General features: G+C 38.4%; 2 protein-coding genes across 9 annotated transcripts in view; one reads left to right on the top strand and one right to left on the bottom strand.

The window, feature by feature from the left end:
- The window catches only part of PHYHIPL (phytanoyl-CoA 2-hydroxylase interacting protein like), a 108,798-nt gene extending 93,091 nt beyond the window's left edge, over positions 1-15,707 (top strand). For both annotated transcript variants that reach the window (XM_075216360.1, XM_075216361.1), the window contains exons 3-5: positions 6,708-6,882; positions 8,140-8,257; positions 14,312-15,707. In XM_075216360.1, coding sequence (XP_075072461.1) covers positions 6,708-6,882; positions 8,140-8,257; positions 14,312-14,846 — 828 coding nt within the window. In that variant the 3' untranslated portion in view covers positions 14,847-15,707. The remainder of the gene's footprint in view (positions 1-6,707; positions 6,883-8,139; positions 8,258-14,311) is intronic.
- Positions 15,502-18,887, bottom strand: part of FAM13C (family with sequence similarity 13 member C) — a 118,461-nt gene continuing 115,075 nt past the window's right edge. For all 7 annotated transcript variants that reach the window (XM_075216354.1, XM_075216355.1, XM_075216358.1 and 4 more), the window contains one exon: positions 15,502-17,869. In XM_075216354.1, coding sequence (XP_075072455.1) covers positions 17,746-17,869 — 124 coding nt within the window. In that variant the 3' untranslated portion in view covers positions 15,502-17,745. The remainder of the gene's footprint in view (positions 17,870-18,887) is intronic.

Raw genomic sequence — 18,887 nt, 5'->3', positions numbered from 1 at the left:
TTTCCTCAATATTTGCCTCCTCTCTGTCACTTTGCGCTGCGGTACACCAGGATGAAGGAGGAGTCATGGGTAGACATGCAAAAAATGTGATTAATCATAAGCATGAATCTCTCCCCTCTGCCATGCGTCACAATCCTCCACACCTCTGAGCTGCTCTGCTCCATTGTTTGGCAGACCTGCATTGTAATCGCTAAGTATATGCAGCCTCAGTGCTCTGTTTTGGGAGTAGAATGGCGCTATATGTAATATTTACTTATTGCAGACAACGTAACTGCTCAAAACCTGAGGTGGTGGAAGATTTTGGCGTACAGAGGAGTGAAAAGAATGCTGCTCATTGAAATGGCTCGTACCACTTCAAATTAAATGCTCCTGTCCGTTTTTCCATCTATGATGTCACTCATACGGGCTGGTATATTTTATGTAGTGTGTATTCCCATTTGCTGACTTCTCAAAGAATCTGGCACAATTATTCAATTAAATCTGGTTTATAAGCTCAGCAAAACATTGCTTTGCTGTCTATATTGCTGTCCTGCACCATAGTCCTTTAGCGATTACATAATTTATCAGTCTCTTGAGAACCCTTAATGACCTACATAAGAAAGTGTATTGCACTTGTCTGATGCTCTTGTGTCTGCTTTCATTTCTGAGATGTCCTGTACTACAGAGCTCTTCCAAGTCCGCGATTACTGATAATGAAAATGTTGGCAATAACTCCGGACCTCTTGGCTTGCTCAGTTCGGTTACCTGTTTCCTTTAGGCATCAAACGGTATGATGCTCGATTGGTGAGATAGCGCTCTGTTCTAGCTGGTTTAATGCTTTTCTTTTAATAACAAAATGACAGCATATGAAGTACTGGATTTTTCTTGAACAATTTGCATATCATCCCCTAAAGCTCTTAAGCTCTGCTACCCATCAGCAAATAGAGTAATGACCCAGAACTGACTCATTTAACAGCACAGAAGCCTAAATGTCTGAATAATAACGCCGGCTGCATTAATTGCTTGCAAAAAAAGTTAACCGCTCTAAGAAAGTTGATGATAATATTCTGTTTTGAAGTGACTCATTAAAATGTAACATTTCATCCAAAGAGATTTCCCAGTGCACAGCTTAGCCATAGACAATTAAATGTGTCTGCTGGGACAAACCACTTGATGTGTTTTATCAGGGCTAGGAAACCACTGTGCGTTTTTAAACAGCAGTATTGCTTTCTCAACTAATACGTTTTTTTTAACTTCTTAAAAATGATATGCTGTGATTTGTAATAAAAATGATGGAAGGGAGTCTAACAAAATGCATTGATGCATCCTGCCTCACAGGAAGGTAAACGGAAAGTTTCTAAGTCAAAAGTATAACTCTAACACAAGTGAAAATAGGTAATGTTATGCTTCTCTAGGAAGCAGTTGTATATGTACAGAGACGGATTGATACCTAGCTGTGAATGTTCTGCAAAATGTTTACAATTTTTAATTTTTTACTCATTTGGGCACAGCTCGTTTGATTTTACAGAATAAACTTAAATAAACAAAAAGCACCATGTAAGTACTATATAATTATGCTAAATTAATTGTCCACTGGGGGCACTTTTCCTTTGGAGTCTATGGAGGATTTCTCATGTTTAATTGGTCAAGGAAATATGAACAAAACCGTACGTAGTCTACTGACTACGTTAAAAACCATCTAGTTTCAGTACATCGTTAAACATCAAGTGAAAAAAGACCTACTTATAAATTGTACTACCACAAACAATATACTTTTTGTTATATTTCTATTCGCAAATGTTAGTTTTATCTGAAACATATGTGATTTATGTGTAGCTCCCTATATGGGGCTTAGTGGTTAGCACTTCTGTTTCGCAGCACTGGGGTCATGAGTTCAATTCCCGACCATGGTCTTATCTGTGTGGAGTTTGTATGTTCTCCCCGTGTTTGCGTGGGTTTCCTCCCGGTGCTCCGGTTCCTCCCACATTCCAAAGACATTCTAGTAGGTTAATTAGCTGCTAACAAATTGATCCTAGTCTCTCTCTCTCTCTCTCTCTCACTGTATGTGTGTGTGTTAGAGAATTTACACTATAAGCTCCAATGGGGCAGGGAATGATGTGAGTGAGTTCTCTGTACTGCACTGCAGAATTAATAGTGCTATATAAATAGCTGCTGCTGATGATCTGATTTTATACAGAGCATCACAGCCTTCCTTCTTACCAGAAATGTTCTCAAGTCACTTAATCCATGATCATTTTCTATATAAGTAAGACACATATACCAAAATGGGTTTAACTACTTTGTACTTACAGTACGTATTCATGTACTCCTCTGCACACTGCAGGAAGATCACGCAGCATAACCAGTCGGAGGAGGAGGAGTTACTGCAGTGCATTCTGGGCTACATTGAAAGGGTCTCAGGGGAGATGTAAATGGGCATGGGGATAGCTACATGGCATTTGGTGGCATGTGGGAAGTCTGTTTGACACGGGGAGTTTTGGAATACATATGGGGGGCATTTTGTGACAAGTGGGGGTCACAGCGCATGTGGTTATATTTTGGAGCAAGTGGCAAACCTGAGTGGCATGTGATGGAATCTTGGAGCATGTGGGTACATTTTGGGATGAGTGATGTGGGGGTGCTGAAGTTGTTTTGAAACTACATAATGCGCAGCCCTATTGGAGGTTATAGGGATGCACGTGTGGTCCTTGAAGTATATCTGGTTGCCCATCACTGTCCTAAAGGTAAGGGAAGACACAAATAGGCTGGCAATGAGTGGGGAGTGGAGATTATAGCAGAGACAGTGGAATTAGGAGGAGAGCTAATAATCTTGAATAAAGAAATGAGTTTTAAGGGCATGCTTGAAGCCTTGGGGGCATATTTAATAAAGCACGATAGTGCTTTTAACGGATAATTAAGGTCCCACAGTGTCCTCCGCAAATTTATTAAGGGGGCATCGCAGCAGATATCATGGATATCTGCTGCTTTGCACTCCTCTTCGTTTTTGGGAGCAGTCACCATTCAACAGAATGGTGACTGCTCCTGGCCGCAATCTAACAAGTCCCGAAAAAACATTTTTTTCGGGAACTTGTCATGTTAATGTACGCCAGCTGCAGCTGGCGTACATGAGGAAATCTACTGCTGTCAGCTCTGCTCCGGAGAGCAGAGCTGGACAGCGCATGTGTGGAGGGATCACATGATCCCTCCCTGTCACTCACAGCTCTCTCTCTGCAACTATCGTTGCAGAAACAGAGAGGGGGATCTGTGTGCGCATGCGCAATTGAAGAGTAAGGAGAAGACCCGAAGACAGCGCTTCCGAAGAGGCAGTGAAGTATGATTTTTTTTTTTCCACAGAAACAGCAGATTATCGGGACTGCTGTTTCTGTACTCCGGTTTTGATAAATTTGAGAAATGAATCAATACTTATCCGTCCGATAAGGATTGATAACCATTTCTCTATTTCAACGTTAAATGATAAATGTGCCCCTTGGAGAGTAGAGGCTTATCTCATAGGGTGTCTGAGATTGTTCCACAGATGAGGAGTAGCCCGGGCGAAGTCCTGGAGGCAGGAGTGTGAAGAGGTAATCGTTGTGGTAGTGAGGCAGCGGTCATTGGTCATTGGCAGAGCGGAGCGTCTGTAGAGATGAGGTTTCAGATATAGGGGAGGATTGGCTGAGGACTTTGTAGGTGAAGGTGAGAAGTTTATATTAAATTCTAGTAGGCCACAGGGAGTGTAGCGACTGGCAGAGAGGAACAGATTACAACCATAGATATCTGCTATCATTACATGAAAGACTTTTATGGAAATTCCAAGTTTGAGAGGATTACTGGGGTAATGCCGGTCTCTCACCCTTGTGGAGGACAAGTTACACACAGCAATTATAAGATGACTGCATCCCAGAATGATGAATCGGTGTGTTCACATTCCTCCTTGGAGAGAGTTCCTTTATGCCCCAGGATCTTCCACAAGGGTGAGAGACTTACATTGCCCCAGTGGGGTTTCTTCGTTATTTTATTATGGAGAAAGATTTATTTTACGGTGTATGTAATAAACAAGTGTTTGAGGGTAATACATTATGTGTTACTCTTTCGCTCTTCTATTAACTATCTGGGACTGGTGTGATGAGAGCTGGACGTTTAAATCCGTGAAAAAATACACTGCATTGGTGGTACAATGTCTAATTGAAGGCGCTTATGCTTTTCACTGTCGTAAGTGGATATGATATTGGGGGTATAACAATAGGAGTCACCTTTTGTAGATTCATCATGGTGTGGTTATAGTTTAAGGGGTATAATTACTAAACTGTGGGTTTGAAAAAGTGGAGATATTGCCTATAGGAATGTTCATCAGACAAAGAACCATGAAAGTATTCATTAATATAGTATCAAGGAGAATATATCTAATATATATAAGCCTAGCGGCGTGTGTTAGTCTGTGTGTGAAAACAAAAAAAACAAGCTGCAGCGCCACCTGCTGGGCGGAGTTATATACTACACTGACCTACTAAATTCTTAGCATTATCTTATATAGAAAAGTAAAAGCCTAGCGGCGTGTGTTAGTGTGTGTGTGGAAAAAACTATTTTCTCAGAAAGGACTCATCCAATTGACCTGAAATTTGGTATACTGACATTATTTGACAAAAAAATTAGAATAGTGAAGTCAGTTAACTTCCATCATCCCCCCTTTCCCCCGTGGGAGGGGTAGTAAAGGCTAAATTTACTAGTTGAGGGCTCAAACTCATTTTCGTGAGGTAATTTTACCTCATGAACACACATTAAAAAGGGCGCTTGCGTCGAGAAGTAACGCTCTTCCCCTGAGGAGGCCTGGGCTAGGCCCAAATGCATGACAAGAACCTTTTTAAAACCTTAATTAGCTTGATTTGACTAGAATGCATGAGTATCATGCACGGGTTAACTTGTGTGTGTAAATATATATATATATATATATATATATATATATATATATATATATATATATATATATATATATATATATATATATATATATATATTCTCATATATATACAGTGGTGAGATTCAAATAAATTAACAACTGGTTCTCTGCCCTAGTGACCATTTATAGTATCCAAAAATATATACCGAAAGGTATTCTAATATATCATGCACTTAATATTCAAATAAGAGCTTTGCTATCTTAGATAGCAAAGTACTGGAAAAAACATCTCCCACAGCTAGGAATGGTATAATAAAATATATATGGTACGTTTCAACAACGGAATATATATCTGCTTTATTAAACAATACCATCTCTGCGTATCTCATAAATTGGGTGCCTTGTTTGCAATATAATAATTCATGTACTCCCAGGACTGTTTAAAATACGGCTGTGTAGTTAAACTAGGACTTGTCACATACCCTCATTATATATATATATATATATATATATATATATGTGTGTGTATATAGATATATAGATATATATATATGGGTAGCCCTAGGGACATGGAAACACACAAAAACATGTAGGGTCCTATGAAATACATCTGACACCTACATCATTATGTCACATTCATTTTCACAAGGCACCTGTGCAAACAACATTGAAATTAATGGGACATTTCTTTCTTTCTTATTATGTTTTTCATCTCATTGTTTTCTGAAATGTCTGAAACGAGGGAAAACTTTTTCTGATGATTTCCTAAATCCATTTACTAACTCAGCCTTTTATAGATTCACCTTGTTAAGTGTCCTCAGTGATTTTGCGGTCTGGTTGATTTATTCGAAGTTCGGAAAACTAGTGATTTATAGATTGATTTGCATTTGACAAACTCAATGATTAACCTCTAAATCCCCCCCCCCCCCCCCCCCAAAAAAAAAAAAAGCTTTGTAGGTAAGGGGGAGTAATTTTATTTGGATTCTAGAGGATTCTAGGAGACACAGGGAGCCAGTGTAAAGATTTACAAAGTGGTGCAGCAGATGTGGAGTGGTGAGAGCGGAAGATCAGGTCTGCAACAGCATTTAGAATTTTAGAATTGTCGGGAATGCCAGATAGCAGGAGGTTGCCAGATAGCAGGAGGTTGCCAGATAGCAGGAGGTTGCAGTAATGAAGACAGGAGATGATGAGAGACTAGATAAGAGTTTTGGTAGCATGTTGGGTAAGAAAAGGGCGTATTCTGCCAATGTGGAGTCAACAGAACTGGGAGAGAGTCTGGATGTGAGGAGTAAAGCAGAGGGCGGAGTCAAGAGTGACACCAAGGCAGCGGGCTTGGGAGACTGAGAACATTGTGGTGTTATTGACAGTGTGGGAGATTTGAGGGCAGGTGGTGACTCTGGCAGGAGGGAAGATAATAAGTTCTGTTTTGGACATGTTGAGCTTTAGGAAGCGTTGGGACATCCATGTGGAGATAGCTGAAAGTCAGTTGGTTACACGAGATAGTACAAAAGGAGAGAGGTCATAGTTGAAATAGACCTTCCATTATTAGCCAACATAATTATCTGTTCACTTTCAGATTTTCATGTAGTAATATATTAAGTATTGTGCTGATTTTACAAATACACTGTTCAACATCCATTATGTGATCTCTGTTTAGCAATGATCTACTTTTACCAGGGTTTATAGTTTTTTTCATGTTGGTCTAAGCTAGTCATGTTTTTAATGTCAATGAATATATAAGTAGGAGATGACAAACCAGAAGATAATTTCCCCTAAAAGGAAGCAGCACAATTAAAAATATTTTTCTTTGTTTTATGTTTTGTTTATCCTCTAGGATGTTCCTACTAAGCTGGTAGCTAAAGCAGTCCCACTGCCAATGACAGTCCGTGGACACTGGTTTTTGAGCCCGAGGACCGAATACACCGTGGCTGTCCAGACTGCATCAAAACAGGTGGATGGAGATTATGTTGTGTCTGAGTGGAGTGAGATCATTGAATTCTGCACTGCAGGTGAGAATTGTGCTGTTCATGGATATTGGCTTAAAGGTAAAACTTTTATGCTAATGCCCTTATACATTAAATTGAGCACTCTTATAAGTACTATTCAAAAGTGTGGGTTGGTGGCACAATATAGTTTTTGAAAGCCGCTGTTTTCCATCCAAAGATCCGCTGTATTCTAAAGGTAGAAAAGCTTCCCTTTTGTTGATGGCTTTTCTCATAGTATGAGAATGTAATTCAGCTGTTAAATGGTTGTATGCAGCACGTGGGAGGCTGTTGCTTACTGAAAGCACTCCCATGTGATGGAGAACTGAGCTCCACAGTTACTGTAATGTCCAACAAGGAGAGAATTGTTTTACTTGGCTGGTAAACTGCGATGGTGAAAATTACACAACCCTAGATTACTAGTCCTATGCACAATTCTAGAATGCATCACTTATAATACGATCATGAGTCTTGAATTTATTGTTGTGTAATTGTAGAATAGTATGTTTTTTTTTTTTATTTCTAAATGTTTAGTCACCTATACTAGTTAGCCTCACATCAAAGCAGGACTATGCTTAAATAAATGTTATTAGCCTGTCTGCAGTTGTGTAAATATATATATATATATATATATATATATATATATATATATATATATATATATATATATATATATATATACACACATAGATAAGGGGTAGTGGACAAAAAAAGATTGAGTCGCCAATGTAAACCACTTAATAGGGCATCAGGAACCACATGCGGCCAGTAGGCTTGTATGTGCCATGGCATTGAGTCCTCCAATGACTGGAATAGCGCAGAAGGGGAAGCAGTAGCAGTCGTCCACAAGAAAGTCATCCAACTGACACCTAGGGCTAGATTTACTAAGCTGCGGGTTTGAAAAAGTGGGGATGTTGCCTATAGCAACCAATCAGATTCTAGCTTTCATTTATTTAGTACATTCTACAAAATGACAGCTAGAATCTGATTGGCTACTATAGGCAACATCCCCACTTTTTCAAACCTGCAGCTTAGTAAATCTAGCTCCTAGTTGTTGGTGCTGGAAAACACACTCTCTGGCATCTTTTACAGGTAAATAAAAGGATAAACAGTTAGGAAGACAAATAAAAACAGCTCTGTTGAATATTTAGCAAGGTAAAGTTAAGAATGTCCAAAATGCAGAATATAAGAACAATGTCTAAAAGATTACACGAGTCGGCCCTGAGAGTTGAAGGGATGCAATCTTTCTCTTTTTTCCTAATTAAAGTATTCTTATCTTTACAGATTACTCAAAGGTGCATCTAACACAATTGATGGACAAAGCTGAGGCAATTGCAGGACGTATGCTGAAATTTTCAGTATTTTATCGTAACCAACACAAAGAATATTTCGACTATACACAGTAAGAAATGGCTTTTTGACTATAAAGAAATAAATATATATATATATATATAGACTGAACTGTTCTCCTTTGAATACCAGAGCAAAAAGGCACCAGTCCACTGAAGCATAGGCTCAAACTACACATGAGGAACGTTAGAGCAAGGCTCCATGTAGAATAACAGTGACCTTCGGGTTTACGGATATTTTTTTTTGTCATAAAGGGAAACCCCCTAATTCTATCTGAACTACAATCAAATTATTGATTAAATTTAAAGCGCTGCATTGTAAAGGGAAGTTTCCCTTTACAATGCAGCGCCGCTTTAAATTTAAGCGCTGAAGAGGCTGAACACGCCGGAGATGAAGAATCCGGAGATTCATACATTTACCCCTAGATCTTCATAGGTTTCAGTGATTGGCTTTCACTCTATGCAGATTTGTACATTCAAATACAGGGGCACAAACAATACTGTTACTACAATTATGTAATGACTGTGTTGTGAGCTTTTTGGTTCATCACAATCAGCATGTAGTAACTGCAAGCTGTCATACATTTTTTTCCTGATTTTAATAGATGAAGGAAGAAGTATTCCAGCATACTTAGGATTTTTCACTGTAAATTTGTTATAAAGTAAAGAAAGGCCTTGTACACATGGGCATTATTTTATCAACATCATCATCACCATTTATTTATATAGCGCCACTAATTCTGCAGCGCTGTACAGAGAACTCACTCACACCAGTCCCTGCCCCATTGGGGCTTACAGTCTAAATTCCTTAACACACACACACACAGACACACTAGGGTCAATTTGTTAGCAGCCAATTAACCTATCGGTATGTTTTAGAGTTTGGGAGGAAACCAGAGCATTCGGAGGGAATCCACGCAGACACAGGGAGAACATACAAACTCCTCACAGATAAGGCCATGGTCGGGAATTGAACTCATGACCCCAGTGCTGTGAGGCAGAAGTGCTAACCATTTAGTCACCGTTTTTCAAAGCCTATTAAAAGTGCCTTATTTCCGATAGTTCAAAGACAATGTAAGCAAAGAGATCTATAAACCCAAACTGTTTACAAATTTAATTATTACCTGAAGCTCTACGAAGCGTTAGCACTTGGTAAAATACAATGGAGTTCTATGGGAACACTCATTAAGTACTTACTACAATATGCTGCAGGGATGCTTTGAGATGCATTATTGAATGCTCTTCTAATGTACAAGATTTTCTTATCTACCGTTTTACTAGTCCTAAGGCCTCCGGAATGGCACTCCACAACCATGTATTTCCGCTCATTTTCCTTGCACTTTATAGAGGTGTGCAGGAAAATCAGTGATTTTCCTGGTACTGTATTACCCGTAAACGAGCAATTCTCCATTATAAATGCACAATTCACTTTTTGGGTGGGGGATATCTGATTGTGCAAAGGTTTCCAATTCTACAGTGTCTCTGGCCCGTACAAGGGCTGTTTTTTACTATCCGGGAATGTACGCTATCAATAGAAGACCTAGTTTAGTCTTGTTTTCTGATTAAATCCTTTAAGTCCCTTCTTAGCCCAGTGACTTGACCTGAAACAAGTGGCCCCAGTGAGTACCTTCTCAAAACACTTACAAATTGATTGACTGGTTGATTTTTGTTACAGGCAAACTAGCTTTTGCTAAAGAAATAGTCACCAAATACTCATTACTTTCATCCATACTGATTAAAAGGACAGTGAGACTTGAAAATGGAAAATGTCATATCTGACTTTAAAAGACAGTGATCGTTATTCCAATCTTTACATGGTAATGTTGTTTAAAAAAATAAAGTGTGGAATAAGTATTCTCTGTGGGAAGAATACATCCTGCAGTGCTGATATTGGTGAAACGGTCAAATAGTAACTATCAGGCACTTTCAAATTGTAGTGACAACGCTGTACATGTCCATAGGTGTCAATGCACCAGGCTGTACACAACATTTCCATTAGTTTGTAGACTAAGGGGTATATTTATCAAAGTGCTGGCAAAAATGGGTGGCCATAGGGCTTAGCACAATATACCAAGAGCTGACCGCCATCGATTGTACTGCTATTGCAGATAGTATCACCTGCTAGTGGTAAGATTCACCAGCCTTCTCTGGCGGTAGCTTAACCATTATTCGGTTGGACGAGCCTTTTTAACAAGCATCACAGTGGTATATGTAACGCCACAATATTTGTTCTGTTATTGCCATCTTGGGATGGTGATATCAGAGGAAAAGTTATGAAAAAAGTTTTATTATTCAAATTAAGCATTTTCTCAATGTTCAGAACTTTTTAATTTTTTTAAAAAATATTTTAAATCTATTTTTAACGATCTTTATTTTCAATGACCAAGTCTGGGCTTTTGGTTCCTCTGAGCTTTCCGGCTCACGCATGTGCATTTATAAATTGCGACATTACCAGATCTATTATGGAGATAAGCAGCGATAAATAAATTCATCGTCATTGACACTTGTTAATAAATAGGCTTCCAAGTATTTTGCTCAGACAAATGAAGCATTAGGCTTCTGTGCACTGTCCTCCATCCCCCTAACCATGCTAGAGTGACTGGACAGCATTAAATGTCAGCCTTAACCCAGCACCTGGAATAGCACATAAGACCTATAGATCTTGTACAAATGATGATCAGATATAGCAGTACTCCATGCTACATTCAAATGTACATTATATAATTAGCATATATTGTATAGTTACTTTTTATTATAATTTTATCATTCTTTTTATTCAGGTCTGTCGTGTAACCCAGCAACGTTGCATTGTTTGTCCCAGTGTCTTACAGAGATATATATATATATAGTTCAGATAGATTTTATCTGTGACTGGGGTTTGGATGCTGCCCCTTTGCTCTCCCATTATAGGGATAATGGAAATATTGGATTTCTGTGACTCATCCAGCACACCAGTGCACTTAATTACAATCCTCTCTGGTGTGCTTCTTTCAGTACAGTACATTAGAACTCTCTGCAGCAGCTGCAATGTCCTACAGTGCAAATCACATTTGAAACCACTCACTGAAAAAAAAATAGCTTTCTAAAAGATATATATAGTTGGTGTATTGTTGTGGCCAGGTCCCCCCTCACCTCCCTCATGGTCAAGTTGCGAGCTGCAGCATCGAATGGGTTAATACCTGATGTTGCTGTGCTGAATGGGATAAACCCCGGCACTAGGGGATGTAAAAAAGGGAATGTTAATTTGAATGTATAAATTTAATGTGTGGGCGCTGTGGCGCCGGTTAGTAACCGAAACAAAGCACCGAAAGGGTCCAGCTCTGGTAGTGTAAAGTGTATTTATTTTCATATTGTTTGTGTTATTTTGGAGGAAACTGGTTTTTGTAACTTTTCTGAAGGAAATCCCACGCTTTTTAATCCTGTTATCTTGACAAAGGTCCTATTAAAGGACCAAAATGTTAATGAATCATCAGAGTGCCATTTTTTGCTGATTACTGATAAATTAATCTTATGCACTTTCAGTAACGTGACACCCACCTCATACGTATGGTGAAGCCTTGCAGAAGCTACAGTAAAACCTTGTAATATATATACCGATCAGCCACAACAAAACCACCTGCCTAATATTGTGTAGCTTCCCCTGGTGCCACCAAAACCGCTCTGACCCATCGAGGCATGGACCCCACAAGACCTCTGACTGTGTTCTGTGGTATCTGGCATCAAGACGGTCGCAGAAGGTCCTTTAAGCTCTGACTTGTTTTTCCAGCACATCCCACAGATGCCCGCTCGTATTCGGTGGTAGTCACATTACCGATACTCAGATTGCCGACACAGTAAATTCCTACAAAATAAAGCCTATTGTAATGAACCAAATAATAAGGAAATGCAGACTTAACTTATAAAAGACACAGAGCAGTTGTTTACTAGCTCGGGTACGTACTATTTTCCGATTGAAGGAAACAGCTGCACTTGCTATGGACGTCACCAATGAGGGCGACAGTCACATTTCCGGATTTATAGCGGCAATACCAGAACCGGTGTATAATGTAAAACTGTAGATTGCAGAGTGATGGCATTGCCGCTTTAAATCTGGAAATTTGACTGTCGCCCTCATTAGTGACGTCAATAGCAAGTTCCGCTGTTTCCTTCAATTGGAAAATAAAGCAGTCGTTTACTAGCCATGTCGGGAATGTTCTGTGTCTTTTTTAAGTTAAGTCTGCGTTTCCTTATTATCAGGTTTACTACAATCGGCTTGATTTTGTAGGAATTTACTGTGTCGGTTATCCAAGCATCGGTTATAAGTACCCAACCTGATCAGATTGCGATCTGGGGAATTCTGAGGCCAATACCTTGAACTCTATCATATTCCTCAAACCATTCCTGAACAATTTTTGCAATGTGGCAGGAGGCATTATTCTGCTGAAAGAGACCACTGCCATCAGGGAATAGGGAATACTATTGCCATAAAGGGGTGTACTTGATCTACAACAATGTTTAGGTAGGTGGTATGTGTCAAAGTAACAGCCACATGAATGCCAGGACCCAAGGTTTCCCCAGCAGGACATTGTCCATAACATCACACTGCCTCCGCCAGCTTGCCTTCTTCCCATAGTACATCCTGGTGCCATCTCTTCCCCAGTTAAACAGTGCACATGCACACGGCCGTCCACATGATGTAAAAGAAAATGTTATTCATCAGACCAGGCCACTTTTTTTCCATTGCTCATGGTCCAGTTCTGACACGTGCCAATTGTATGCGTTTTTGGCTGTGCACAGGGGTCATCATGGGCACTCTGGCCAGTCTGTGGCTAAGCAGCCCCATATGCAGCAAGCTGCGATGCACTGTGTGTTCTGATTCAGTTCTATCATAGTCAGTGGTTTTAATGTTGTGGCTGATCAGCGTATATATATCTACATAAATTATATAAATGCAATGGTCATTAATATTAATAGAGAACAAAATATTTTCAGCTTGCTCTGTTATTGGCTAGTAGCGGTCAGTTTTCCGTCCTGTGCTCATATCCAATTGGCTTCCAGAGTGCAGAGAACAAATGGAGCTGCTCTCAGCCAGTAAACTTGTAGCAAGCGCCTTGAGCCGGTGAGAGCACCCAAGCTGTCCGAGTGACTGGGCCACCTGAGCGTTCCACACGGGGAATGGGCACAGGCACAGCATTCTCCAGTGATTGGTCAGGGAATGGGCTCTTGTTGTACACAAGTACAACATGCAGTGGGTTCTGTTGTACATTGGGCCAACAGACAAACCATCTGCACAAGAAAGACTCCTACTCTGTGTGTATATTTTATATATATTATATATTTAAACTGCACATAAATACTCATACATTGTATTGCAGAGAGTGCTCCGTAAAATACAATATTAGTGTACAAAATAAAAAATGAGCAAGAATATTTTCCAAAAGATGTTATTTGAATATTTTAACTACTATTCCCTTTTTCTTACTAATGCTATTACTGGTTTTTAATATTTTGCAAGGACATATTTAATAAAGGATTATTTTTTAATTGGTGGATTAATAAAGACTAGGGGCCTGATTCATTAAGGATCTTAAATGAAGAGGTATCTTATTTTAGTCTCCTGGACAAAAAACCATGTTACAATGCAAGGGGTGCAAACTAGTTTTCAGTTTTGCACGTAAGTTAAATACTGACTGTTTTTTCATGTAGCACACAAATATCAACTTTAAATTTCAGTGTACAAATAAGCTATCAAGTATTTGTGTGCTACATGAAAAAACAATCAGTATTTAACTTATGTGCAAAACAGAAAACTAGTTTGCACCCCTTGCATTGTAACATGGTTTTGTCCAGGAGACTGAAATAAGATACCTCTTCATTTAAGATCCGTAATAAATCAGGCCCCAGGTTTTAATATTTGTGTAATATTTTGTAGCAATGTGTCCTTTTGAGCTCTGTGAGTGCCACTGTTTGAGAATATTCTTACTTCTTGTACAATAATGAACAATACATGGGCCCTGTACAGCACACTATCAACTAGGCACCACCCCATCCTAACTAGCTTATTTTATTTCAATCTGAACACCGTTAGAATTTTTTTTGAATGTTCTGTAATATTTGTCTCTTTTCAGGCAGCATCATGGGAATGTCCTGCAGCCTTCGTCAAAAGACAACAGTGGCAGCCATGGTTCTCCAATAAGTGGCAAACTGGAAGGAATCTTCTTCAGCTGCAACACTGAGTTCAACACTGGAAAGCCTCCACAAGATTCACCCTACGGGAGGTACAGGGTGGAGATGCCCGCTGAAAAACTCTTCAACCCAAACACCAACTTGTACTTTGGGGACTTTTACTGTATGTACACAGCATATCACTACGTCATTGTGGTTATTGCCCCGGTGGGATCACCAGGGGATGAGTTTTGCAAGCTGCGCCTCCCTCAATTGAGTCTGAACGACAACAAATTTCTGACCTGCTCTGAAGAGGATGGAGGCCTCGTATTTCACCATGCCCAGGATGTAATCTTGGAAGTCATTTACACTGACCCTGTGGATCTTTCTTTGGGCACAGTTGCAGAAATCATTGGTCACCAGCTAATGAGCTTGTCTACCGCCGATGCAAAGAAAGATCCTAGCTGCAAGACCTGCAACATCAGTGTTGGACGTTAAAAAGCCCTCTCGGTCTACCGTGAAGCAGTTAACCCTCCCTTCTCATTCTTACCAGACATGATGTCCGGAAGCATGCAAAATGCAGCTGTCACCAAAAGCATACACTGAAACTAGAACTTCTTAACCCCTTCGCTGCCTGATGAAGCCTGCAAGGCATTGCTTGGCATTGCACTGTAGTTCCTCCTGCAGCAAAGGATTTATATAGCTTTTTTAAAACTTTTTTTATTATTTGTGAAGTTGATGCTGCTCTTAACACTACAGACCATTCTGTTCTCTGCCAACTGTTAAAATCTAGATGTTGCTATGATTTTATTTTTTTTCCTTTTCGTTTTTTTAATTTTTTGTTTCATTTGCTGTTTAAATTTTGTTTATTTGCCAAACTCAACAAAAAACTCTATGTAGACCGCTTTAGCAAGATAAAACTACCAATTATGGCTTTATTGGGGTGTCTAAATAGCAGTTATTTTAAGTTACTAAAACTATTGGGAACTAAAAAATTAATAAAAAAAAAAATAACAGCATGAAAAACTTGTAATTTCAGCATGATTGAGCTCTCAAATCCTAGGTACGTCAGCACTTCCAACGTCGCTTGACAAATGTTAAATGTTAAGGTATTAGCTAACAGGAAATAAATAATGTATTCCAACATCATCAATATGATAGAAAAATATTTTATTTGTACCGTTGTATAAAATATTTACAAATCATATAGAATATATAGAGCACATTTTATTAGCAACTGTATACATGTCAAACCATTTTTCCCTTATCAAAGATGTAGACTGTAAACTTCATCAAGTCGTGTATACGTTCCTGTTACTCTTGCTTCAAAGATTTTAATTAAAAACAGAACTGAAGTCATTCTGGTTCATAGTGTCTTAAAAAAACAAAAACAAATATAATGAAAACATCACAAAAGGTCATGAAAATTATTTCACTTGCAAATGGTATTTTTTTTTCTCACTCCCAATAAACAATTTTAAAATGTCTGTTTTTAAAATCATGCATTTTGATACAAGAGAAGTAGAAAGCCTTTGTTTCAGTAGGAATATTCAAAAATGTACAAATGCTAAGCACAATAGCACACAAAAAAACAAAAACGTGTTGAGGTTTTTTTTTTTGTGAGGGTGCCTGTGAGATACAAGTGTAGAAAAGAAAATATTAGCAGCATACGTCAAATTCCACAGATCTTACTGTATTGAGAAATAAGACATTCAACCGATATATTTACATATAATCAAGAATGAGAAGATTTATTAAGGCAGCCTTGCATATTTCAACATTCTTCAAAGGGAATCTAATGTCATTTTTCCATGTACAAGTATTAACATTTTGTTTATTTTTTTTTTGTGTAAGTCTATACACAAAAAATAAATACAATAAATAAAACAACTCAAAGTCAAAAATAGTTTTTGGGAAGCCGTATCTTATCTATGGAAGCCATACTAACAACATATCCCCGGAAAATGATAATCTCTATATATGTTATGAATTGTTTCTCCATCTCATTAAAGACCAACTCCATTAAAAGACGCATTATATGATACATACTGCATTCTGAAGAATACAATTGGAAACCATCAATGGACTGTCAATCACCTAGTGCGGGAAGCTATTGCCACAGGCTGCTTGATTCCCCTGCAAAACTAGGAAAATGATACTTCTGTCTGTGGGTCCAATATACCCCGGCGGTTTAAGTAGCTCCCAAAGGAAACCACTGTAAACAGGGGTAGAAGAGAAGTCGGATACACTCTAATATAGATACCTTTAAAGGAGGAGTAGGTACATAAAAATCTAGAAGATTAATCTTTTTCTAGTTCTATATAAAAGTATTACATGACTTAAGGCTGCATTCAAGGTGAACAGTATTATTTTAAAAAATAACAGGCTCCATGGCTGCTTCCATGAAATCAGTAGAACCTTTTCGTTGATACATATAAATTAGTCCCGTTTTGTCTTGCTACGCAGAACCTCTGTGTTTAATTGGATATTGCATAAGGGATGTTTTTACTTACATGGTTTAATAGATACATTTACACATGCAATGCTGCTTTAATTTTACAAAGATGGTCAAAAAAATAAATATTTTGCAATATACTTTTGCTTTTACAATATATTAAACTAGATATGAAACACCAGCCGCTGAGCCCCCTAATTTCCTAAGGAACACAATGTTGGGGCTACATGTGTTCCCCACTTTCTCTTGGCTCATAGGTCACAATACAATGCAGATATTAGAAAGTGCAGTCACGTTGCTTACATCGTTGGCCTTTGGTTGTCCATGAGCACATATGGTTTTCTCACTGAAACACTTGAAAGAATGGGAAAAAACCACATCTCAATATTAAAAATAGGTAACTAAAGAATAAATATTTACAGCTTGCCCATGGTATAAATAGATTATTTTCTGTAATCTAAAATATTTCATTTACTTTATACCTATTAACTGATCTCGGCTATATGTGGGACACCTGCGTCATATGAAAGGCACTCACTCCTGACAATGAAGCAGACAATACAAAGTCATTTTGGGGATCAAGTTGAATATTTAAAAACTATACTTTAAATATACTAGTGAATTTGTCAACGAGGAAAAAGCAAACGCAATAATAAATGCCTGATTAAATCAGATCCATTAAATTACATCTGTAAATGCCCTTCAGTAGGATTCTTTTTTGTAAAGAAAGGGATAGCCTCAAGCATCAAGTTAACTTTGGCCTTTCCACTGCAGGCTGAATACTCAGTATAAGAACAGGTTGGGATTGTTGCTGCTACAGTTATCCCCACCAGGTAGTTTATAACTAGTAAAGTGCATCAGAATTTCAGTGTTATACATGTGTGTGCAGAAATACAACAAATTTTATTCTTCTTGAATATCACGGTGGTGTATCCACAGGCTCTATATCGTTTTAGATACATCTTGCTTGCTGATAAGGACCTCCAACAGCCGAAGCTTAGCTTTTATCTGCTTGTATTCACAGTACTCTTCAGCCATGGGTATTTTGTCTTCTTTCTGTGCACTCCTGGAAAAAAAACGGACAAAAAGGGCAGTGAGACTAGAAAATTAATTTACTACACAATGTAGTATAACTATAACTTAAACAAAATAAAGATGTTTTAAAGTAGAGAGAGATCATCTGCCAAAAAATCTAGAAATAAACTTTATCTTGATTTGCAGAAATCATTTTACTTGTCTGCCTGGCACATGAAGAGATGCGTGACCACTGTGCCCAGAAAATAAATCTGCACTTAGAACCTTGTAACAACCATGAAACACAGTAGTGGAGAGGTGAGGATTTGGAGTTTCTATTGCAGACACAGGACCTGCACTTCAATCATTGTGTTCACCATTCATGCCAAGGGTTAAATTTATCAAACTGCGGGTTTGAAAAAGTGAAGATGTTGCCTATAGCAACCAATCAGATTCTAGCTGTCATTTTGTAGAATGTACTAAATAAATTATAACTAGAAACCGATTGGTTGCTATAGGCAACATCTCCACTCTTTCATACCTGCAGCTTGATAAATTTACCCCAAGTAGTATTTTAGAGGGAAATAGGAAGGCTTCTGATTGACAAAAGACGTTTGGCCAAAACTGGATTATGATGCAGTAAATCTACAATTGAATGACTGTAAAACAATAGAATCCAGATTTGTAATGGCCAAGTCCAGATCTTAACCCCACTGACATGCTGTGGCGTGACCATAAGAAAGCTATGAATAAATGAATACCCTCCAATATCAATGAACAATGAGTAATGTTGTAAGGAGAAGGGGACCAAAATTCTTCAACTATGATGTAAGAATCTGATAAACAGATACATAAATAACGTCAAAGTAAAATCTGTTATGTTATTTGTCACATGAAATTAGGTTTATTAAATTGTAGAAGTTGAGGATTAGTAGATAATTATTAAATCCGTCTTAATGCGTGAAAACACAGATTTGAAAGAGGGTCTTGTTATATGTATGTACACACATGAATCAAAGCACTGTATTGCCAGAACTAGCAGAACTGGATAATAATCAGCAGGAAATAAT

The sequence above is a fragment of the Mixophyes fleayi genome, chromosome 6 (genome assembly GCF_038048845.1).
Source record: "Mixophyes fleayi isolate aMixFle1 chromosome 6, aMixFle1.hap1, whole genome shotgun sequence".
Lineage (NCBI taxonomy): Eukaryota > Metazoa > Chordata > Amphibia > Anura > Limnodynastidae > Mixophyes > Mixophyes fleayi.
This window is presented reverse-complemented; position numbering and strand designations above follow the sequence as displayed.